Source organism: Hyperoodon ampullatus, assembly GCF_949752795.1.
Source record: "Hyperoodon ampullatus genome assembly, chromosome: 17".
Taxonomy (NCBI): Eukaryota; Metazoa; Chordata; class Mammalia; order Artiodactyla; family Ziphiidae; genus Hyperoodon; species Hyperoodon ampullatus.
The window spans coordinates 76,854,287-76,878,612 of NC_136930.1; the positions used below are offsets into that span (position 1 = coordinate 76,854,287).

Genomic DNA, 24,326 nt, shown 5'->3' on the forward strand with positions numbered 1-24,326 from the left:
CCTGGGCATCCTCACCTCGCGCTGCTCAAAGGATAAAGCTAGTTCCCCAAAGTGGCCAGAAAAATGTCCATGGAGCCAGGCCACGATGCCAAACTTACAAGGACAATAATTTGTACTCCCCCCTTTCCTTGGACCTCATCCCCCAAAAGTGCCATTTCCCCAGAAGCCACCATCCTTGCTTGGAGAGAGACCTCTCCCTCCCTCCCCACATGCACCTCTGCGTCCAGGAGGGGCGAGAGCACAGACGTGGCTTGGGAAGGGTCCAGAGTGTGGTGGGTATTCAGGGCCCACAGAGCCCCTCCCACCAGGGCCCTGGGCTGAGCGCCCTGAAGAAGACACTTTTAAGGCGTTCTCTCTGCTCCCAAGTGGCTTCTCTAGGTGCCCTCTGCAGCCAATGCTCTCAGTGGCTCTTTTTTTTTTTTCCCAAATGACTCTCAACTTGCCTTCAAATAAGAATAAATATGTGTGTCTGTTCCCTGGGCCTTTGACAGCCCTGAGCTGGCCCCATGACTTGGGTGGGATTGATGGCCCCGTCTCACTGAGAAGCCAGGTGCATCTTTTACTAAAGGTGGTTTCCAAATGATGAATGGCTTTCTCACGAACACAAAATTGTTGATTGTATTTACAAACAATTCCTTTTTCACGTTCCGTTGATTCTTCTCCGGCGTCGGTCCCTCAGTGACACCCGCACGGCTGATGCATTGGTGGCTATTACCTCCATTGATTAAGGCTTCCTGTGGTCCCGCGGTGCCTGGTATGCCATTTGTCACAGACAAGTGGCTTGCACACAGCAGTATATCATGCTCCCTTCGGGCTTTACGGTTATTTATTCTTCAATTTATGTTGCATACCCTGTAAGTACAGGCACACACCAAAACTCCAAAAGCTCAGCATGCCACAACAGTGAGCAAATACAGGAGTAAAGGAATTCTTTGCCAATCCTGTGCCTCCAGAGCCTGACTCCTCTGCGTCTCATTCTGAAAAAATGCAAATGTAAATAAACAGTGTCAGCACTGTCCCTAATTGAGACTTGGGACCAGAGGGAAGGTCGACGGAAGGGCCACCACTTTTCACCAAGTCATTCAACGTTTAGCATTGAACCAAAAGACCCCAGACCCAAATTCTTCAGCACCTCCTGGGGACGAGGCAGTCGTCAAAATGGCCCAATCCAGGCCAGGTGGGAATTTTCTAGAATCAGCTGCTTTCTCTAGGTTTCTCTGTCCCACCTCCTCCTCCTGATGGCATTTTTGGCTCACCCGGGGCATTCCCCATGGTCAGTCCCTACCAGGAAACGGGCTGCGTGCAGAGAAGGTGCTGGGTCCTGGCTCCTCTCCGGCCACTGGGTCTTGGGCAAGCCGGTGACACTCCAGATGGCCAGGCCCTCCTCTGGAACTTGCAGAGGCTCAGAACAGAGCCCAACTTTCCTCCCAACTCAAAAATCTGGGTGTTCACGTTCACATCGATAGCCTATCTGGCTCATAGTTGCAAAGGATCGATCAGTATAAAAGTGTAAGTCAGAGCCCATCGGCACTTACCATGTACTGCTGTGGAGACAAATTTATTTTCTCCCAGTGTGGGAGGCTAAGTCCAGGATCAAGGTGCCAGCTGATTCAGTTCCTTGTAAAGACTCTCTTCCTGGTCTGCAGATGGACACCTTCTCACTGTGTCCTCACATGGCTAAGAAAGAAAACTCTGGTGTCTTTTGTTTTTGGCCATGCCACTCAGCTTGCAGGATCTTAGTTCCCTGACAAGGGGTTGAACCCAGGCCCCCAGCAGTGAAAGCAGGGAGTGCTAACCACTGAACTGCCAGGGAATTCCCTGGTGTCTTTTTCTCTTACAAGGACACTAATCCCATCATGGGGTCCCCACCCTCATGACCTCATCTAACCCTCATCACCGCCCAAAAGCCCCACCTCCAAATCCTATCACATTGGAGGTTAGGGATTCAACATAGGAATTTGGAAGGTGGAGAAAATTCAGTCCATAGCATAGCTTAACACTAGCTACCTTACCAAATTATCTAATTAGTTCTAATAGGGTTTCTTTTTGGTTGAATTTCTTGGGATTTTAAATTATGCAATCATGTCATCTGAATATAATTTTGTCTTCTTTCCCCTAGTATTTAGTTTCCCCGCATTATTTCCTTAACTAAAAGTTACAAACTACTCCTCCTGTGGGGCTCTCCCAGGGGCCCTCTGAAGACCCCCCCTGCCCAACTGGTCACAACTACATCCTGAGCCCACACGTGTAGGCCGATGGCTGCCTAAAGGAATGGGACTAAGGTGACCACTGTAGGTCACTGTGTCCTGCCGATGTTTGGGGCTGGACAGTGACTCTGTGCAGGTGTGCCCTGGCGTCACGGGCATTTATTTATTTATATATATTTTTAATGTCTCTTTTCTTGCTTTGCATTTTTGAAGATGATCTGGTTTTTCTTTAATTTATTTATTTTTATTTTTGGCTGCGTACGGGCTTTCTCTAGCTGCGGCAAGCAGGGGTTACTCTTCATTGCAGTGAGCAAGCTTCTCATTGCAGCGGCTTCTCTTGTTGCGGAGCACGGGCTCTAGGCACATGGGCTTCAGTAGTTGTGGCATGTGGGCTCAGTAGTTGTGGCTCACGGGCTCTGGAGCGCAAGCTCAGTAGTTGTAGTGCACGGGCTTAGTTGCTCCGCGGCATGTGGGATCTTCCCGGACCAGGGCTTGAACCTGTGTCCTTCGCATTGGTGGGCAGATTCTTAACCACTGTGCCACCAGGGAAGCCTTCTAGTTATTTTTTAGGTAATGTGAAGTTTGTGTTCTTTCTTCTATTTCAAACCTTATTTAGAAATATCTCTTCACTTCCAATGGTTACCTTTTATTTTGGATGTTTTTTGTTGTCAATTTCTAGACATCCACTCTTCCAAAACTAAGCTTTGGGGTTGTTTTGTTATAGAAGGTTCAGAGTTTCACCAACCTTAGCTCTACAAGACCCAATTAGCCAAACAGGAGCCTCCTCCAGTGCCCTACCGCCCTCCCCAGGGGCGACCTCTTGTCACTCTTTGAGCTGTGATTTGGTATTGAATTCCACAGTTCCGAACAACGTACTTCTGCATCCGGAATTCTGCTTTCTACCTGAGGCCTTTGCCTCCGGAGGATGAAGCTGCAGCTTCTCTCACCCACTTCTTCACTCTTCCCCACTCCCCTCCTCCTAAGGGAAACTCGTTATAATGGCCCTGAGGTCAAGATGCCAGGACATCCTGAAATATACAGCTGAGTCAGGTTATATTCTGTGGTTACTTTTTATTTTCCCGGGAGTTAACAATTACCTTATTTTGGAGTTGTTATTGTTGCAGATGGCCAGGGTGGGCCAAGGAGCTTAGTTTACAGGATTTAGCGCTGGGGAACTGCCGGATCAGGCGCGCACGTTTAGAGAGAAGGAGCCTAGGGCTCTGCACGGAGGGGAGATGGTGAGGACGGACAAGCTGGAACTTTATCGGAACTTGATAAACTAGGGCTACTTATTTCTCTGGTGTTCCTACCCCTACAAACGGTGTGTTCTTAGGTGAGGTGAGCCCCACATGAAATTTGAGTGCGTTGCAGAGTCACCATAACTAGAGAAATTATGAAAGGACCTGGACGGAGGCACACCGCTGGGGCAACCCTGCAGGGAGAGCAGGTTACGGAAAGAGTCCAATTCTGGGAGCAGGCTGGTCCTGGAGGCAAGTCAGTTCTAGAAGGAGGTTGTGAAAGCAAGATGATACTGGAAGCAGGTTGTGGAGGCGGGTTCTGGAGGAGGATTCTGGGGTGTGGGCTCCAGAGACGGGTTCCAGAGTAAGGTTCTGGAAGCGGGTTCTGGAGGTGTGACAATGGACGGCCGACCATGGCACCTCACTGGGGCCAGGCCGGAGCCTGGGTACCCGCGCGGAGACAGGAAAGCGGACCTTAAGAGCTGCACGGGCGCTCGCGCTAGCAAAACCGTTAACCCCATTGCGGATGTTTTCGGACTAGCCCCGCGGAGGCCCCCCGCCGGTGCGGGTGAAACCCGCGCTGCCCGGGGCCCTGAGCGGCGCAGTGTTTTTCCCTTATCCGCCAGCCGGCGGTTGCCGGGGCGACCGCATTCCCCCGGGGCTCCGCGGGCGCGGGCGGGCGGGGCCTGGCCTCGGAACCACCTCCCTCGCACCCTGGTTGGCCAAGGCTGCTGTCCGTCGGAGTCCCCGCTGCCGCCGATTGGGCAGCGGAAAGTTTCGCACGCTCGGCGCCCAGCGCCCCGCCCCTCCAGCCGACTGGGCCATTCCCCGCCCCACACACACACACCCTCCGGGAGAGGGCAGTGCGGGATCCCGTGCGCCCGGGGTTCCTGCGCCGGCGTTGGCTTCCAGGCGGGCGCGGCCCGAACGGAGGGCGGCGATGGTCCCCGAGGGGAGGCCGGACGGCGCGGGCGCCGGCGAGGAGAGCGCCCGGCTGCAGGCGGCGGGCAGCGTCCGCAAGGTGGGAGTGCCCCAGGGCGGGGGGCGCCGGGAGGTGGGGTGCCAGACCCGACGTGATCCTGTCGCCATCTGACTCCGGCGGGCGCGGGACTGCCGGGTCGGCTCTGGCTTCTCCCGTCCGAGCGCGCCGCTAGACTCCGAGGCGAACCCCGCATCTCGCTCGCCCCTAGAGGCAAGGTGGGCTTATCGCTGGGGAAGCTGGGGCCCGGTGCGGAGCCAGAGCCCAGCTGTCTGCCTGTGCTGGGCTCCTCTCTAACCCGTTTGGGGACCCCTCCTGCGTCGACCAGGAACAGGTGGGAGCGCAAGTCCACCTCGTGGTTTTCTCCAACGCTTCAGGACCCCCTTCTGTGACAGGTGTTGGGCTCTGGTCAGTGACAGCCCGTGGCCCTCGTGTTTGTTCCTGGTGCCCATCATTCCTCCTTTTCTAGCTTTCCCCTCTCTCTCCTAGGGCTGTTCAGCTTTGCCCTGGGCACCCAGCTTTGTGTTTGATGAAACTTTTAGCAACAGGTGGCTGAAGCCTCGTGGGTACAGGAAATGGCTGGAGGATCGCCCAGCGAGGCGGCTTGTCCCTCCTCACTTACCCACACCTCTGCCCGCTCCTGAAATCCCTGACCCCACGCGCTGTGGACTGTGGACCGTTTCCAGGAGGACTGGGGAAGCTCTGGAAGGGAGGGGGTGTGGAGACATTCGAGTCTGCGCCTGGGAAGGAGAGGGTGCTCTGGCTGCCTCCCTCTGCAGCCCGGGAGCCCAGCTGTCCCCAGGTGGTCACCAAGGGGCTGCCCCAGTGTTTATGCCAGGCCTTGGGCATCCATGTCCCCAAGGGTTTTCAGTCTGGTGCCACCAAGCATAGGTGGCACCTGCACCCACAAGGGTGTAAGGCCTGGCCCTGCTGACCATCTTGCCGATTGTTCCCAGGCCTGTGCTGGCATAGTTGCCCCCACACGTAGCCAGTTCTGGCCACTGCCCATGCCATTTCCTCCTGCGCTTCTGGGGGATCCGCTAGACCCATGCCATCAGGGCCATTGCAGGGACGGTGTGGGGGTTGCTCCTCCTCTCTGTCGGAGTGGAGGTTCTTCCACAGGTGGGGGAGCTGGCACATCCCTTTACCACCTGGTGCAGAAATGGGGGTGAGTGTGGCTCTCAGCCCGCCCAGCACTGCGGACTGGGCCGTAGGCACACCTCCCACCGAGGTCACACAGCCAACCTGACTTCTGGAGGGAGCGTTAGGGTCACAAGGCCATGGGGGTGCTGGCTGTGGAGCTCAGAGGGGACCCTGGCTCAGAGGCCATGGTCTCCCGCCTCCAACACATCTCTCCGGGAGCACTTGACATTGGAGACAAACGAACTGTGTTGATGAGGACAGCCCTGCGGGGCTGGAGGCCTCTGCCCAGCACGTGGACCACCCCCGCCCCAGGCAGACAGCAGCGCTGCTCACCCAGAACCCTTAGAACCTGCTGGAGCTCTGCAGTTGGACCTTCGGAGGGTTAGGGGTGTCGCTTCGGCTGTGGCCTGCTCCTCTCTCCCCAGATTCTCAGGCCTCCTGGAGGGGAGACTGCTCACGTCCCCTGCTCATTCCCTTTTGCACCAAGTGGGTATGGGAGGCACCACGGAGAAGAGGCGCAGGCCAGTTGGAAGACAGACACTCAACAAGCAGAGCGGAGAGAGGAGAGCAGTGTTTTGTCTTGTTCCGTCCTGGTGCCACCCCGACACCAGCCCCCTCCCCATCTACAGATGAGGGCATTGAACAATGGGGACAAGTCCCCTCCCCCCAGTTACCTTGAAGCCCTCTATCCTTCAAGTCCCAGAAGAATGCCTCCTCCTGCAGGAAGTCTTCCCTGATGGATCTCTCCTGAGAATACTGGAGTGTGGAGGAGATGTTGGGCCATAATCCAAGGTGGCCATGCACCAGGAGCCTTGTCTGTGCAAGGGAGTGAGGCCTTCCTTTAGGGTGCCCCCTGCACAGGGCTGGAACAAACTAGAGCCCCCAGAAGGTGGGAAACTGCCCTGTGTGTGACAATGGGGGCATGCTTCCTCAGATTTGCAGAAGACAGTGGCCATTGTAGGGAGGCCAGCGTCAGCCCTGCATGAATAAAACTTCCCCTGTCTGTGCCATCAGGGCAGGGTCCTGGGAGGCACTGTGTTCTCGTCCCTGCTCTGTTCGGGGGCCAGGTGATCACCTGAGCCTGAGAGGACGTTGCCCAAGGAAGTACGTTCTGAGAAATCCTTCCCAACTCTTGGGCTGGTGACTGACCCGGACGGGAGGTCCTTAAATGGCCAGGAGGAGGCGTGGTGGCCGCGGCTGCACCAGTCCCACTGGGGCCCTGAAGCCCCTCCCCTCACCAGAGGAAGCCTCTCACCCTCTGAACCTGCCGCAGGGCTCCCTGCTTGGGGCCCGGGACGTGGGCAGGCTGGCAAGTGGCCCATATGCAGTACAGAGCCCGCGCGGAGGCACTTCGGATGGTGGCCGTTGGGAGACCTGGCCTGCTGCCTGTGAGCGGAGGGACCCTGGGCCTGTGGTTTGGGCGTTTGCCACCAGTAAGCAGCCAACTGGGATGGAGCCGGGCCATGTTCAGCATGGCCCAGGGGAGCCTCCTCTCTGTTAACGCCCCAGCAGGAGCCAGCTGGGCATCCCCTCCAATTAAACGTGTGTGGCCTGGCATAACTGTGTGGGCAGGATGGGTCGTGGGGGTTACAGAAGGAATTCAAAAGTGCAGGAGGATGTGTGGTGAGTAATTGGCCATCTCCCGGCGGGAGCTCCAGGCTGGGTTGCTGAGACCCAGAGCCACACCGGACAGGCCCACATTCTTCCCGGGGCCCCAGTCCCAGCCACATCCACGCCCACCATGTCCTTGCTGCCCTGGCCCCCATGACCTGTGGCCTCTCGGCAGGGCTGTGACCTCCTAGCAAGTTCGCAGCATGGCTGCCTGCAGAGCCGCAGGGCCCAGATCCACCAGCAGATCGACAGGGAGCTGAGGATGCGGACGGGCGCCGAGAACCTGTACAGGTGCGTGCTGGCTGCCTGGGACACCTGCCGCCGGCCGACCCGTGGGAGAACAGTGCCGTGTTCCCCGAGGCCCCTGCGAGGCAGGTGCATCCTGGGGCAGGGCAGCGACCCAGGTGGGTGCCTGGTCTTGTGGTCCACGTGTGATTCCGTGACCGTGGCCTCCTATTCAGGCTCCTGAGAGGCAGGGCTGGGCCTCCCACTGGCGTCTGGGGCAGCCGTGCCGCTCAGCTGAGACCCTCACAGGTGACTCAGGCCCCCACCTTGGTGGCCCTCACTGGCAGGGGTAGGCTCAGGGCCAGCCGAGTTCCGTTCCGTGCGGGGCTGGAGCAGGGCTGGAGGGGATGTCCCCACCGGTGTGCAGTGTGGGAGCCTTTGAGATGCACACGGTGACCAGCAGCTGTGTGCTGACCTTCGCACATGCCCGTTCTACCGGTGATGGCCCGAGGCCCAGGGAGGAGGCGTGGCCTGCTTGAGTGCAGAGTGCCAGTGAGTGCAGAGCCAGCCCCAGGGCAGGGCTCTGCTGGGCCTGGGCCCCTCCTTTTCCTTAGCAGCCCTGCCTCCCTGTCCCTCCCATCCGTAGGGCTAGCCCTGCCTTCCTGGACCTGTGGCGCCACTGGCAGGCACAGAGAGGGTCTGATCCCCGCCCCTCCAGGGAAGTTGGCTTCCATTCGCTGTGGAGGGCTGGCGTGAGCTGTGTCCTGGGGGAGCGAGAGGTGGCGGAGGACACTGATGCCCTGGAAGCTCAGGGACCAAGGAGATGTGCTTGGGCCAGAGTCACGACATAGCCGCGTGGACAGGAATCTGCATGAACCACGGGGGTTTGCAGAGAAGGGGGAGGTCATCTGGCGGGCCCTAGACCCCACTGCTGCCCCCCAAGGGGGCTGGGCCCATCGGCACATCACTCTAGGAGTGGGCTCCAGAGCTCAGGCTGGGGCAGGGGCTGCAGCGAAGCCCAGGGGTGTGGGTCCGCCTGCAGGGCTAGGGCTTCACCTCAGCCTGGCCTCCCTTAGAGCCACCAGCAATGCCCGGGTGAGGGAGACTGTGGCCCTGGAGCTGAGCTACGTCAACTCCAGCCTGCAGCTGCTGAAGGAGGAGTTGGAGGGGCTTGATGGCAACGTGGACGCCGACCAGCCCCAGAGGTGCGTGTGCATGTGTGTGCAAGGATGCCGACCAGCCCCCGAGGTGCATGTGCATGTGTGTGCAAGGACACGGACTGGCCCCAGAGGTGCATGTGAACATGTGTGCAAGGACGCAGCCTGGCCCCAGAGGTGCGTGTGTGCAAGGATGCGGAGTGGCCCCAGAGGTGCGTGTGCATGCGTGCGCAGGAGAACAGCACCCACCACGCGTGTGTGTGGGAGGATGTGATCCAGGACAGAGCGTGCTGGGACGTGTGTGGTGTGCAAGGACATGTACCGTAATCAGAGGAGAGGCGTGTCCCGTGGGGCAGGAGTGGTAGCGGGTGGACTCCGTGGCCACCGGGGACAGCAGAGTCCAGCCTCAGAGCCCAGACTCGCTACTTCTGGTTCTAGCGAAGGTATCACTGTCCCCATGATCCCCCTGGGGCTGAAGGAGACCAAGCAGCTAGACTGGGCCACACCCCTGAAGGTGAGTGCTGGCCTGTGAGCCCTGGGCTCTGGGGGGTCTTTGGGGCTTCCTGGTCCAGCCGTCTCACGGAGATGAAGACTCTGAGGCGCAGAGAGAAGAGGGGTCTGCCCTGGAGCCGCTTGGCTTCCCCAGGCTACGGGGGATTGGATTGGGTGGGCTTTGCACAAAGGCACGCACCCTGCGATGGGTGTCAGCAGAACTGGAGGCCCCAAGGCAGCTGCAGGGTCCTGACTCTTACTCTGAGGGTCCCGCTGGCGGGGGCCATCTCTTCCAGTCAGAGCCTGTGCTGAGAAAACCCGATGGTTCCCGGGTCCTTGTTGGGGCTTGTGAGCCTGGCTGCCCTCGGCAGCTTGCCACTCCGGCCAGGCCGGCAGAAAGGTGCCTCACCTCTCGGCCTCAGTGTCCTCGCCTGTCAAGTGGCAGGTAGCACTTGCCTCGTGGGGTTAATAAGGGAATTCAAGTAGAAACATCACCAAGTCTCCAGGCCCCATATCTGTGGTGGGGGGCACCCATGTCAGTGTGTGGACCAGGGCCTCCCTTCGCTTCGGGTCTTCACCCACGTCGGGCTGGGAGACTTCAGGGAAGCCCAGCGCCTGTCCCTTCGAATCAGGAGCTGATCTCAGGGCACTTTGGAGAGGACAGTGCTTCCTACGAGGCTGAAATCCGGGAGCTGGAGGACCTGCGGCAGGTGGGTGGGTTCCTCCCAGTCCATAGGTGAGAAGACAGGCTCGGTGCTGCTGGCCCTTTGGGAATGGCTACTCTGTGCCCGTCCCCACCCCAGGGACCCTGCCTGGGTCTCTCGCCCCAATGCCCTGCACAGTCTCCTGGAGTGGCCCATGTGGTCCACAGCAGCCCCCGGGAGGGCAGGTGTGACCATGTCCACTCCTAGACCCTGGGGTGCTCCCCTGGGGCTGTGGCATTCAAGGGGATTCCCAGGGCGGTGTGCATGCCATGAGGTGGGCTGGGGCCGTGGGACCCCGCTGACTTCCACCCGGCAGGCCACGCGGACCCCTAGCCGGAGCGAGGCGGGCCTGGAGCTGCTCACGGCCTACTACAATCAGCTGTGTTTCCAGGAGGCGCGCTTTGTCACCCCTGCCAGGAGCCTGGGGCTGCTGTTCCACTGGTAGGGGCAGGGTGGGGCGGGGCGGGGGGCGGCGGCCGCTTCTGAGACCCCGGCGTCTCGTGAGGGCTCTGCCCAGCCTGACCCGCCCCTGCAGGTACGACTCGCTGACGGGGGTCCCGGCCCAGCAGCGGGCCCTGGCCTTCGAGAAGGGCAGTGTGCTCTTCAACATCGGCGCCCTCCACAGCCAGATCGGGGCTCGCCAGGACCGCTCCTGCCCCGAGGGCACCAGCTGCGCTGTGGAGGCCTTTCAGAGGGCTGCGGGTGAGAGCCGCCCAGGGCTGGCCCCCCAGCTGCGCCGGCGTGATCCTCGCTTCCAGGCGTGAGGGGCAGAGCCTTGTCTGGGGCCCAGTACGATGGCCCCCTAGCCCGAGGGGTCACACGCACAGGCCCTCTGTGGGGCGCAGAGGGTGCTCCCCAACCAGGGCCGAGCACACGGGGCGGGGGTGGGGTGCCCCCGCCGTGCCACCCTGAGCCCCCTCCCCTCCGCAGGGGCCTTCAGCCTCCTGAGGGAGAACTTCTCCCACGCGCCCAGCCCCGACATGAGCCCCGCCTCACTCTCCATGCTGGAGCAGCTCATGACCGCCCAGGCCCAGGAGTGCATCTTCGAGGGCCTCTTGCTGCAGGCCCCCGTGGCCCCCCATGACTGCCTGGCCCAGCTCCACCTGGCTCAGGAGGCCGCCCAGGTGAGGGCAGCGAGCCCGGCCGAGCTGCGGTGTCTCAGTGGGCAGCAGGGCCTGGGTCGAGGGTGGAGCTTAGCAGCAGAGCCAGGATCTGGGCGGGGCGGGGGGAGGGGTGCCGGGTGCAGGATCTCTTGTAAGGTCCCAGAGCCGGCTGTCAACCCTGAGGTCCTGAGTCCCTGCCTCTGGGGCAACACCAATCAGGGCAGGAACCGGGGCCCTGCCCCTGAGCTCAGCCTGGCGTGGGGCAGGGCTGCTGGGACTTTGGTCGAGGCAAAGCCCCGGGGTGGGGAGAGGCGGGGGCCCAGGCCGCTGGGCTCGCGCGCGGGAGGCCCCACCATCCTGCCGTGTGCGCCAGCAGGTGGCGGCCGAGTACCGGCTGGTGCACCAGACCATGGCCCAGCCGCCCGTCCAGGACTACGTGCCCTTCCCCTGGACCACCCTGGTGCACGTGAAGGCCGAGTACTTCCGCGCCCTGGCCCACTACCACGCGGCCCTGGCCCTGTGTGACGGCGCCCGTGAGTGCCCCGCCCCGCATGCCCGTGTGCCGGCAGGGCCCCGCCGGCGCCTCACCGCCCTCTCTGACCCCCAGCGGTGGCAGAGGTGGAGCTTCCAGCCCTCGAGCAGATCTTCCTCGGACTCCCGGCCTCGTCTGAGCCCCAGGGCCCCGCACTGCCCCAGGAGCAGGAGGACCGCCGGAAGCTGGGTGAGGTGGCTGAGGGAGGAGGGCGGGGCGCTGGGGCCTCTGCGGGCATGAATGACCCGCTCCACCCTGTCATCCCCAGCCCTGATGCACCCCCCCGCCCCCGGCACTGGCGGATGGGGTCCCCAGCTCGCCCGGAGCAGGGGCCCCAGCAGTGTGGGCAGCGTCGGGAGGGGGCGGGGGCGGGGGCGGGGGGGCGAGCCACACACGGCGGCAGCTCTTTCGCGGCTCAGACCTGCCGTCGGGCCCTCAGGATGAGCCCAGAAGCCCTCACTTGCCCTCCTCTTGCAGCATCTGGGGGTGGGGGAGCTGGGGCCCAGCCTGGAAGGGCCAGGAAGGCGGCGTGTGACAGCTCTGTCCCGTGCAGGCAAGGCCCACCTGAAGCGGGCCATCCTGGGTCAGGAGGAGGCCCTGCGGCTGCATGCCGTGTGCCGGGCCCTGCGCAGGGTGGACCTGCTGCAGGTCGTGCTGGCCCAGGCGCTGCGGCGCTCTCTGGCCAAGTACTCAGAACTCGACCTCGAGGACGACTTCTGTGAGGCCGCCGAGGCCCCTGACGTTCGGCGTGAGCAGCCAGGCCCCTTGGGTGGGTGTGTCCTGGCCCCAGGGGGGCGGGGGGCGGAGGCCTCCGGCGAGCAACTGCCATTGGCCACAGAGCTATGGGCCCTGGAAGGAGGAGCCGGGCAGTTGGCGGGGGAGCCGTGATGGCAGCTCCACGCCCCCGTCTCCCTGCACCTGGGACCCCCAAGAACCACCCCCCGGGGCTCCTCCTGCTGGTGGCCCACAGAGGGGCCAGTGTGCACGGGCTGCACTTTGGATCACCCAGTCTGCTCTGGCCAAGCCACGCCCAGCTGCTTCCCAGGGTTCTGGGGCCGTGAGCCTTGGGCTCAGCCACGCCCTCCCTTCCCCTTCACCCTTTCAGCTAAGACGCAGCGGAGGCCGGAGGGCAGGGCACCCAGCTTCTCCCGGGTGAAGGTGGCTGATATCTTCCATCGGCTGGTGAGCACCCCTCCCAGGCCACCCCCACCTCGGCTGTGCCCTGCGTTTGCAGGCAGGCCCTCGATGGTGGCCCAACCCTGCCCGGCCCCCCTGCAGACCCTGCTGGTTTCTGTCCCCAAATGTGGAGATCGGGACGAGGGTGCTCCAGGCCGGGGCTCCCCCAAGTGCGGCAGCCCAGCCAGGCCTCTGACCTCTGACCACCCCCAGGGGCCCCTGTCCGTGTTCTCAGCCAAGAACCGCTGGCGGTTGGCAGGGCCCATCCATGTGGCCCGAGGAGAGCGGGGCTTCGGCTTCACGCTGCGGGGCGACGCGCCCGTCCTCATCGCTGCCGTTGTTCCAGGCGGCCGGGCCGCGGTAAGGGCCCCCCCCGGGGCTGACTGCGGGAAGGGGGAAGATGGGACTGGCCAGAGGTGGAGGGGTGCCCGCGGGACTCTCCCCGTCTCCCTGCAGGCGGCCGGCCTGAAGGAGGGTGACTACATCGTGTCGGTGAACGGGCAGCCGTGCAGGTGGTGGAAGCATGCAGATGTGGTAGCCCAGCTGAAGGGCGTGGGCGACGAGGGCGTGAGCCTGCAGGTGCTGACGCTGCTGCCCGGTGCGGAGCCGCCTGGCTCGGTGAGCCCCGGGGGCCCTGGGGGGGTGGTCCCTAACTCCTTGTCCCGCCCCGACCCTGGGCCTTCCGCCAAGCCCCAAACATCCGCAGATGCCAAGAGAGCACTGGGATGACCTTCCAGGCAGCAGCCACCTATGCTGCGGCCTCCACCTGGTGGCAGCTCCTGCCCTTGACAAGGCCCCAGCCCACCCCTCAGCCGGCCTCCACCCTCCTGGAGGCCCCGGGCAGGAGCTGCGCAGGAGCTCTGTCCGCCCAGCGCAGCAAACCCACGGGCGCCCTGCTACATGGCCACCCTCCCAGGAACCCCGCCACGTGCCCCCTGAATACCACCCAGCTCATCCCTGTCACACTCACCAGGCTGGCCACAAGCAGGCCAGGCCAGGGTGCCGACTGATACCCATTTCCATCCCGAACACAGGGGGACCGCCGGCCAGCCCTGGGGGGGCTTCTGAGGAGCCAGAAGGAGAGTGGCTGGGAGACACCAGGGCCCGCACAAGCCAGCCCCAGGCCCCTCCTTGGCTGGAACCGCAAGGCCAAGAGGGGCAAGACTGGAAGGAGGCTGTCCCCAGCCCCACACCCCTGAGCTGGGCTGCCCAGGCTGGCAGTGAGGGGCCAGCTCTGCCCACACCCAAGCCCCAGCACAGGCTCCAGCTGCCTGGGATTGAGGACCCCACGCACGCCTTCCTGACCCCAGAGCACCTTCGGGCCAGTTCGCTGCCCCACCCAGTGCCCAGAGCTGCCCATTAAAGACATTGTGAGATGGGGTGTGTCCGAGCCCAGTGCTGGGGGCCAGGTGCTGCCCCCCCATACGGGAAGCGTCACAGTTGCCTCTGGACGCCGACTCCCAAGTGCCAGGAGGCTGCCCCTGGGCCACCCTGTCCTCCTTGCCCTTGTCCACCGCCCCAGGTGCCCACTTGAGGGCAGCTTCCCGGGTTGGGGTGTCCGGCTGCCCTTGGATCCTGAAGGAGCCGTCCCCAGAGAGCCAGGCAGGCTGGGGTGATGTGTTGCCAGCGGGTTCCTGCAGCCCAGATGCCCACTGCCCCCTGTGCTGGGCTCCTGAGGCCCCTCAGCTGAGCTCTCCCCATCCCCCTGCCCCCCCAGCATGCCATGCCCTGTCCACACCCTCCCTCAGGACTGGCTCCGCCCCAAGCCAAGCTTCTGTTTGGCCCCCAGTGATTCCTTCTGGGCACCCCTCCCACTGGCCCACCTGGCGCCCAACAGGCTGGAGAAGGCTCAGCTACCTTCCCGCCCTGCCCTCCCTCCACACAGCAGCCTGGAGTGCCCACAGCACCGCCTCCCATCTGATCGGGGTCCCAACCAAGGCCAACCACCGCAACACCTTGTACTGTCTCTCCGTGCACAGAACGGGGGCCCATCCCTGCTTCCGCTCCTCCTGTCCCCTCGTCCTGACCCCTTCTGCGTCGAGGGCCTAGGTCTGATCCCAGCCCTGCACCTGCAGTCCAGTCCTTTACCAAGCTGCCAGCCAGGCCCATCTCCTGCCCTCACTTCCTATCTGGCCAAGCTCCGCCCGGCCTCACCCTGTCTCCGCCCTCACCCCGCCAGGCCCCGCCCCATCCTGCCAGGCTCTGCCCCACCTGTCCTCGCCCTGCAGTCGAGCCTGGGCGTCCGAGGCCCCCGCTCCAGCCTCGGGCAGGTGTCTGCGGGGCCGCTTCATCCCCCTGCACCTGAGCCCAGCACTGAGGGGTGCCCCCAGCCCACTCTAGCCCCCTTGGACTCTTCCCTAGCCCCTTTGGCACTGAACTGGGCTCCTCAGACCGTGAGCCTTCAGTGTCCCCCCAGCCATGCATACTGGTGGACGGCCCCCAGAGACCATGGTGGCCACACTCTCCTGGGTCCCGCGGTGGTGTGGCTCAGGATCTGGCCCCAAAAAGAGGAGTGAGAGGTGGGACGGGGTGCAGCCCTAGGCAGGTTAGGGTTGGGGGGGCAGGGGTCCCCGTGGCCACCAGGGGGCAGCCGCTGCCTGCTTAAGTGCAGTGCAGGTTTGGGGAAGGGCGAGCAGCAGACCCAGGAGAGCAAGGAAGCCCCCCTGCAGACCAAGGCCCAGCCACCCCCGTCTCCGGGCATCATCCCTGTCCCCTCTGTGAGGTCCCCAGGCAGCCCCGGCCCCTGCCATCCACCACCTTCTTTAGCATTACTGGGGCAGGTCAGTGAGTGGGGGGGTGTGAGAGTGTGAGGGAATGGGTAAGTGGGTGTGATGAGGGCATGCAGCTTTCGGAGTGGGACGGCAGGGCTGCGCCACCTGCCGGAGCCTGGGGACAGGGCATCCAGGTGCGTCCCTCCCCGACCCACCTGCCCCTCCTGGGAGAATGCCCCTCTCAGCAGAACCGGCCAAGGTCACCTCAGCACTTACTAATTTGATTAATAAAACTGTGCATCAAGGAAGCATTACCCGCTAATCGGGGACGACAGGGCTGGCAGGTCCTGTCCAGGACTCAGCAACTTCCCTGCTTCCAGCAGCCAATCTGGACCCAAGAGGGGCTGGGACTGGGCACGGAGCTGCTAACTGCTTCTCGCCCCAGGCAGGTGGGGAGGGCCCCTTGCCAAGGACCAGACCCTCCCCATGTGGACAGCCGGTGGCGCACGCCCCACCAGGGCCTTCCCAGCCCCTCCCTTGCCCTGCACAAGTGGCCTGCCCACCGGCCCTCAGGCAAGCCAGGGCCTTTGCTCCCCTGGGCCAGGTGGGGCTGGGCATCAAGGGGAGCCCAAGCTCTCCAGGAAGCAGTGAACCCGCTTTCCAGATGGGAAAGTAGGTGCTGAGCATGGGGCACGGACCAACCGGCGTCCCACAGGGCCAGCGGAGGCTCTGCCCACGCTTCCAGCCACTTGAGGCACCTGTCGGCTGTTCCTGGATGCCGAGCGTACTACAACCCTGTGTCCAGCACACGTCAGCACACAGGAATGGCCCGGCCCACCCAGTCTCCCTGGCATCTCCCTAGTGTCCCTGGATGGCTGAGTTGGCCGAAGGCGGGGTCCTGGCCTAGCTCCAGGAGGCCTTGGGGATGAGGTCATGGACACGATTCTGGGCCTGGCAGGACCCCCAGCGGTCAGTCATGGCCTGACCCCCACCCTGAGGGCAATACTGCACCCCCGTGGGGGCAGACTCAGAACGAGCTGGCGGTGGCCTGCCCGGCACCCGAGGGTGAGCCCCGCCACACACGACATCAGCCTGGGGTCGTGTCAGCGCCTGGCCCAGCCTAGGAGTGAAGCAGGCGGCCGAGGGGCTTCTCCGTGTGTGCTGGGTGATTGTCCAGGCTGGGAGAGGGGCTATGCCCCGAGGGCCCACCTGGGCCGAGTCCTCTCCCCAGTGGCAGCGGCTGCCCTGACGGGCTGGCGCGTGGGGATCTGCACACAGTGGGGGTGGGGGTGAGGAGGGCACCGGCCCATCCGCTCTGCCCTGACGTGTCTAGGCGCTCCGGCTCTTCCCAGCTGCCTGCCCCGTACCAGCGCCCCAGCCCCATTCTGCCCTGTGCTCTCTGCCCCGTCAGTTCCGAGCTGGGATGTGCTCAGCCTTCCTCAGATGTGGCCACGTCTCAGGTCGGTCATGGCTCTAGCCCCCCACTTTCCGGTCCAGCCACATCCCATTGTCGCGATGCCCTGGATGGGCCGTGGGCCACAGACAGGGACGGCGCCGGCTCATCCACAAGCTCCACAAATACCTGGGAAGATGCAGCCGCCTGGTGCGAGTGTCCCGTGCATGTGCCACCCGGGGAGGGAGGGTGAGGCCCCGGAGCTTCTGAGGCGGTAGCGGGACACTGTCCCTGTCCCCGTGCCCAGCGCGGGGAGGGCCCGGGAGGACGTGGGACCGCGTGGGGCTGAGGGCGTGCGCTGAGCAGCGTGCACGCGGAGCTCCCAGCGCGCGCCCGGGCCCCCCCGGCCGCTGCCCCCGCCCCCGCCCCACGCAGGGACGTCTCATTTTCCAGAGTGGTCTCGAGCTGGGCGGGGAGGTCGGGGTGAGCGCACGCTGTGATCGCTGTGATGGCTTTGCTTTGCCAACAGAAAACTGCCGCGAGGGGAAAAGGCAAACTCCCTTTCGCTTGGGTCAGCAGTGAGCGCAGCAGATGAATGTGAAGAGAGGCGTGGGCGCGGAAGTAAGGGAGCCCCGAGGCGGAGGCGGGAGGGCCAGGGAGGGGGTGGGGCGCAGGGGTCACAGGGGAGGGCCAGGCGGAGGGCAGGAGTCAGGACCCCCGGCTGGGGGGACTCCTCCTGGCTTCGCTCTTCCCCCGCACCCCCTCAATTCACTTCTCCCAGGGCTACCACCTCACCCCACCCCCACCCGCACCCAGCCCAGGCCCCGGATCCCCCAAAAGGCAGGGTTGGCCCAGGAGCCTGCAGAACAGGACCTGGATCCATGGCACACTCCAGCCGGAGTCCCACTAACCATGGCCACGTGGTGGTTCCCAGCCTTCACCCCGCTGGACACCAGCCCCTGGCGTGAGCCCACGGGAGGTAGCACTCGGGGACCCAGGGCCAGTGTGAGAGGCGGTGCGGCTCACCAAAGCTGCACAGCCGCCGCGGGGGTGGAAGCAGCCAGGGTGGTCCCAGGGCCCTGGGGATCCAGAAGTGGGGTGCGTGGGAGGTGGTTAAGTGGGAGAAGCAGCCGCTCCGACCCCGAGCTCCTGGTGGGGCCGAGTACCCAAGGCCCTGCTGAGAAGGCTGGGTTAGAGGTCTGACCGCCCTCATGGAGGCCGGGAGGTAGGGCTCCAGAGTTGGGGTGTCCTGTAGGGACCCAAGCCCAAGAAGCCCGAGGCACACTGTGCTCCCGGCATCCCGAGACAGAGCTTTTGTTGGAGAAGCTGAACTTGCTGCCCGACCGCAGAGGGCTCGATGGTGGCCCCCAAAAGATACAGCCACCCAGAACCTGTGAACGTGCCCTTGTGTGGAAAAAGGATCTTTGCAGATGTATTCAAGTTACGGATCTTGGGATGAGATCATCCTGATTACCCAGTGGGCCCTGAATCCACTGACACATTTCCCAGTAAGAGACAGAGAGGCCATGTGAAGACACGGGCAGAGACTGGAGTGATGAGGCAGCAGCCTAGGAACACCTGGGGACACCAGAAGCGGAAGGGACCAAGAAGCGTCCTCCCCTCCAGCCTCCGAGTGAGCACGGCCCTGCCGACACTTCGATCTCAGACTTTTGGCCTCCAGAACTGGGAGAGAACAAGTTTCTGGTGTTTTAAGCTTCCGAGTTTAGGGTAATTGGTTAGAACAGCAGCAGGAAGCCAATAAGCCGACCTCACACAAGTCCCTGTGTTTCTGGGCCTCAGTTTGTCCTTCCGTAGGATGGACAACAGGGCCTCAGGTGTTGGATTAGAGGGGTGGGCTCAGCCCAGCTGTCCATGAGAAGCATCTCCCACTTCTGGAAAGCCCGCCCCACACCCAGATTCTGAAGCACGTGGCTGGGGCACTCGGTCACAATGGCCTGCACATCTGCATTTCGGGACTGTCCAGCTAGAGACTGACCGAGTGGATGAGGCAGCCACAGACATCCCCCACCCTGCTCGTCTCCCTCGGCCTCAGAGTCCTGGGGTCTCAGAGCCTTCGGTGGCTGGCTCCCAGGTGACCGTGTGCCTTTGAGGCATCTCACCACCCCTCAGACGGGCCATGGGTCCTGAGTGCTGCTTCCTGGGGGCTCAGCCCCAGGGGGAGGTGGGAGACCGTTCTCTCTCAGTGGCTGGTGAGGCCTCTGCACAGGACCGCTCAGGTCGCTCAGAGCCCGTGTGGAGCAGCCCGGCCACGCCCCTGGCTGTGTGTGTTAGGGGGGTCTGAGGCCTGGGGGGCTGCCCAGGCTCAGCCAGCACCCCATCCCACCCCCCCCACCCCCAGGGCCAGGCACCCTAGCAAGCTTTGCCCCCTTCCTTGTGGCCGGGGTCTGTGCGTTCAGCTGTTGTGCAGGTGAGTCTACCTCACCGAGCTCCTATGGGGGGCGATGGACCCAAATACAGTTGCCCCCAGGCAAACTTAGAAGGCTCGACTGGGGCCGTCCAAGGAAGTGGAGTGGAGGTGACCTGGGTCAGGGTCAGTGGTCGGTGTGGCCGCCGAGGCAACGGGCAGTGCACGGGTTCAAAGGACACTGAACCCCGCCCCCCCACCACGAGCCCCCGTCTCCCAGCACCAGGGGTGAGGGTCTCCCGGGGCAACCTCGGGCCGCCCCTTCTGTGGCCGCGGGCCTCCTGGTGCGAGGGAAAGGAGCGCCGCCCTGCCCCTGCGGGGCAGCCCCGAAGCACCCCTCCCCTCCCTGCACCTGCCACGACAGAGCCACCTCTTCAGGGGGTGCTCCTGGAACCCCTCGGCGCAATCCCGGCCAAACATCTCTGCCTGGCCAGTCTCCTGGGACACAGGGTCCCTGGGCTCACAGCCCAGGAGGGACAGGGGAGGAGTGGAGGGGACAGCGGCTCGCCGGAGTCCTCAGGGACCAGAGCACACCCGGCACTCTGCTCTGACGGCTGGGAAAAGTCCTGTGCCTCTGGCCTGATGCATCGCTCTCTGCTGACTCTGGGCCCCCAGCCCTGCCCCGCCCCCCTCCAGCTGTGCCAGTGTCTGGAAGCCTCCTCTGCTTGCTCCAGTGTGGCTTAAGCTCGTGAGAACCCCCACTATGGTCCTCCCCCTTCCTCCCTTCCCCTCCCTCTTCCCAGCCTCCCCTCCCTCTCTCAGTGGCGCCTAGCTCCGGGGCCAGGTGGGCCTAGTCCTCACCTGCCCCTGAGTGGAGCTGAGGCAGGATGTGTGGGAAGGAGGGCAGGTGGGCTCCCAGAGGGGGCGGGGAAGGACGAGACAGAACTGCCCAGCTGAAGCCCAAGGCCCCACTTGGAAGGGGCTGTCCCTGGGGCGCCCTGTCCCAGCCTGCGAAGAACGCATCGCTGGGTCTCAGTTTCCCTACCTGAGAGCTCAGAGCCCTGCTGCGGCGGGGGCAGCGATGTCTGGGAGTCCTGCGTCCCTCCCGGAGCGGACGTGCCGCCGTGACTCCCTCCTCTCCGGACGCTGACAGTGGACTCAGCCGGGATCGGGATGAGCCCAGCCACCACTCGCTCACACACACACAGCCAGTGCTCCCAGGCCATGCAGACCCCGAAGCCGGCTCCAGGTCCCGCACGCTTGGCCCACGGCACCACCAGGGAGCGCAGGAGGAAGCACCGGGCCGGGAGGGCGGGGTCAGCCCCGGAAAGGCAGGAAGGACCCTCCTCACTTCCTGGATCCCCTCCGAGGCTCCTGGGCCTTCAGAGGAGCAGAGAGGAGCCGGCCTCCGCCCACCTGCTGCCTCTCCCCTCCCCTCCCCTCCCCTCCCCTCCCCCCTCCCCTCCCCTCCCCCTCCCCTCCCCCCTCCCCCCTCCCCTCCCCTCCCCCCTCCCCTCCCCTCCCCTCCCCTTCCCCCTCCCCTCCCCTCCCCCTCCCCTCCCCCCTCCCCCCTCCCCTCCCCTCCCCCCTCCCCTCCCCTCCCCTCCCCTTCCCCCTCCCCTCCCCTCCCCTCCCCTCCCCCCTCCCCTCCCCTCCCCTCCCCTCCCCCCTCCCCTCCCCTCCCCTCTCCCCTCCCCTCCCCCCTCCCCTCCCCTCCCCTCCCCTTCCCCCTCCCCTCCCCTCCCCTCCCCTCCCCTCCCCTCCCCTTCCCCCTCCCCTCCCCTCCCCTCCCCCCCTCCCCTCCCCTCCCCCCCTCCCCTCCCCTCCCCCCCTCCCCTCCCCTCCCCTCCCCCCCTCCCCTCCCCTCCCCCCCTCCCCTCCCCTCCCCTCCCCTCTCCCCTCCCCTCCCCTCCCCTCCCCTCCCCTCCCCTCCCTCCCCTCCCCTCCCCTCTCCCCTCCCCTCCCCTCCCCTCCCCTCCCCTCCCCTCCCCTCCCCTTCCCCCTCCCCTCCCCTCCCCTCCCCCCTCCCCTCCCCCCTCCCCTCCCCCCTCCCCTCCCCCCTCCCCTCCCCTCCCCTCCCCTCCCCTCCCCTTCCCCCTCCCCTCCCCTCCCCTTCCCCCTCCCCTCCCCTCCCCTTCCCTCCCCTGCCAAGACTCCCCTTGGCCACCACCGCCTGCTCCACTTGCCCCATTGCTCCAGCCAACGTTCGGACCAGTAACAGCTCCACCTCTGTCTTCACCAGCATCGTGGCCGCTGCCGGCCAATAGCAGCACCTCCACCCCCACCCCGTCCCCACGGCCATCAGCACCGTCACCTCCACACTGTCCCCGGCATCCACATCATCATCTCCCCCATACTGCATCTCCGTCACTTGACCAGCAACACCATCACCGCCATGGCCGACAGCCACATCAGTGTCACCACTAACTCGCTCCTAATCCCCTCAACGGCGACGACACGCCAGCTTTACAAGTCCCTGGCCAGGCTCTCCTTCACCATCGTCCCTTCTTCTGGACAGAGGACCTCAGGGTGGGGCCAGTCAGTGCTGGGGTGATGACGGCAGGGTCCAGGGCTAGCCTGGGATCAGCTCAGGAGGGCCACCAGAGCCCCGCTCGGCTTGCATCACTGAGCTGGGCTCTAGGCACCAACAGGTGAAGCCAGGCCCCGGCCCTGGGGCGCTGACCACTGATGGGGCTGAGACGGGCATCTCAGGGCAGTGGCAGCAACAAGCGCAGGGATCTCTGGGAGCCCAAGGAGGCTTCACCCCCTGCCCAGTTTCAGGTTGGTCCCTGGGGACAGGGGGGATGAGGAGAGCCTAGAGGGGGGCAGGAGGCAGCTTGGCAAACAGAGGCAGGGCCAAGGTGCCTGGGGTGGGCCCCTGCCTGGGGGAGGGCTGCACCCCGGAGGGCCCCTGGCGGCCCGGACACTGAGGACCAGGGCTCACAGCTCCAGGAGCCCATCTGTGAGGCCACTGTGGCAGTGCCTGGGCCGGGTGTGGTGGGACTGTGATTCCAGGAGGGCGAGCAGGTTTGGGTGGGTCAGCTCAAGGTAGACCCGCTGGACTTGGGCTGCCAGTGGGCACAGGGAGCGTGTCCAGGGAGCCGCTGGGCGTGGTCTGGGGCTGGAGGGAGAGGGTGGGTTGTGGGAGGGCCCTGGAGGGTTACCCGAAGCCCTGGGAGAGGGTGGTGGGGCTGGAGGAGTGGGGGACAGCCTGGAGACCCCATAAGAGAAGGCTGGTGGGAAAATCTCGAGGGGGAGAGCAGAGGCGGAGCGGCTGAGGCGAGGAGGGGAAGAAGAGGAAGTAGTCAGCTCCCTCCCTGCGGCCAGCCCAGCCAGACCAGCCCTGCTGAGGGGCGGTGGCTGGAGCGACAGGCCCTGGGGGCCCTGAGGGCCCTGAGGTCTCTCTGGAGGATGCAGGTGGGCATGGAGTCCAGGAGGGGCAGGGGCCCCTGCTGGTCAGGCAGCCCAGACCAGGCTGGGGTAGGCCCCCCGGTATCGGGGTGGGAGGGGGCCCTGAGCTGGTGGGAGGAGGATGGACAGAGGCCTGGGCAGGTCCCCGTCAAGGTCAGCCCCTCTGGGGTCAGAGGTCTCACCTTACCTTGACCAGGAGGAAGGCCTCGGCAGGCCACCCCTTCTGGGAGTGGGGGCTCCTGCCTCAGTTTCCCCCCTTGTCTCTCACACAATCTGTCCCGATGCGGGCTGTGCCCTCTCCTCAGCAGCCTGTGGCCTGCAGGGGGTCCTGAGGGCCGAGGCCCACCCTGGGAGAGGGCCCCGCAGGGCGGCGGGCGGCCTCCCCAGGCCCATGCATAATGCAGTATTTACCTGGGGATGATTGGCAGCCCCCCAGGCTCCACGCTCCCCTCCCTCTCGGCCCCTGGATGGGTGAGCCAGACGTGCATTAAGACAAGAGTGACTTATCGAGCTGTCAGGGGGAACGTTTTAAGACAGAATTATAGGGGAGAGGAAAAAGATTTTTACCAAATTAATGAAAAATCAATCTGGCCTCAAAAATCCATTAGCTTTCATAATGCGCCGGTTACAGGCCGAGCCGCACGATCCGACGGCGGCTGTTAAATACTGCGGCCCCCACCCCCATTCGTTACCCCACGGTGCTTACTGCCGAGAAGACACCTGCCTCCCCTCCCCCCAGGCGTCCAGACTCGGCTGGTCCAGGGCTCCTACCTCAGGGCCCCTCGGAGGCCCCAGCCCTGGACCCCACTGTCCAGCTGAGTCGGCCAGGGGCTCCCCCGGCAGACCCAGGGGTCCCTGGACACTGAGCGAGGTAGCAGTGCGGTGAAGGTGGGGTAGACAGGATGGGGGATGCTGCCCGGGGGGGTGCTGGTGATGTCGGTGTCCACGCAACTGGCCGCATGGGCAGAAGGCTGGCTGTGGTCTCGGCCGGGCTGCTCAGCGGTCTGTGGCCGGGAGGGTCAGTGTGGCTGGCGATGGTACTGCTGGCTGGGGAGACAGGCTGGTGCTGCCGTGGTGACCGTGCTGAGCTGGGTGGTGGGAGGTGCCAGGCCCGTGAGGGGGAGTGGGGAGCTGTGGGAAAGGCAGGGGGCCCTGGGCTCTGTCACACCGCAGAGGCCGCAGGGGCCAGGGGTCGGGACAGCAGGAGGGTTCTGGCTGACCCCAGACCCGGGTACTGCCAAGGGGACTCCTTCCCCGCTGAGAGGAGGGGACCGTGCTGTCTGAGGTCCCCCATGACCAACAGGGGGCCTGCACCGGGCCAGGAGGCTGCACTGCTTGATGTTCCATTAAATCGGCAAATCTCTCTCTTTTGCTCCCCTCCCTCCTGGAACCCGGCCTTAAAACCCTCCTGCTCTGCCAGCTGCATCCATCAGCTGCCCGTCTCCCTCTGGTCCCTCTCAGGAGGCTCAGTCAGCACCCCTCCTGTCACCTTGTCACCCACCCCCCTGGAGGGGCTCCCTCGGGCCTGGCCTCAGGCGGGCAGCACCCCGGAGAAAGCCCAGGGCCTAGGGGGCTGCCCCCTCACCTGGCGCTTCTCCCCGGGACCCCTGCCTGACCTGCTCTAGTGATGGCCACGTGGCCTCACCCACCGTGTGCCCGCACCCCACCCAGACCCTGTTGTACAGTCATTCCGAGCTGCCACCCTCCTGAGGCCTCCCGGGGCTCTGCTCGCCTCACTTGCTCACCATTCATTCATTTGCACGGCTCCGGAGCCTGTCCTGCGGTGCCGCCCGGCCGGTCCCCGCTGCCCAGACGGGGCTCAGTCCCGGTCCCTGCCCCTGAGGAGGGGGTGGGTTACGGGAGGCCAGGGAGGTAAGAG

General features: G+C 64.3%; 1 protein-coding gene across 1 annotated transcript; it reads left to right on the forward strand.

The window, feature by feature from the left end:
* Positions 1-4,385: 4,385 nt before the first annotated feature.
* On the forward strand, positions 4,386-13,766 carry RHPN1 (rhophilin Rho GTPase binding protein 1; the record flags this gene model as incomplete). The annotated part of the gene is made up of 15 exons (XM_079722598.1): positions 4,386-4,445; positions 7,354-7,469; positions 8,480-8,608; positions 8,999-9,074; positions 9,685-9,762; positions 10,073-10,197; positions 10,292-10,458; positions 10,687-10,880; positions 11,236-11,392; positions 11,467-11,580; positions 11,945-12,139; positions 12,497-12,573; positions 12,781-12,927; positions 13,024-13,185; positions 13,602-13,766. The coding sequence occupies 15 exons, from the start codon at positions 4,386-4,388 to the stop codon at positions 13,764-13,766; spliced, it is 1,962 nt and encodes a 653-aa protein (XP_079578724.1).
* Between the last annotated feature and the right edge of the window lie 10,560 nt (positions 13,767-24,326).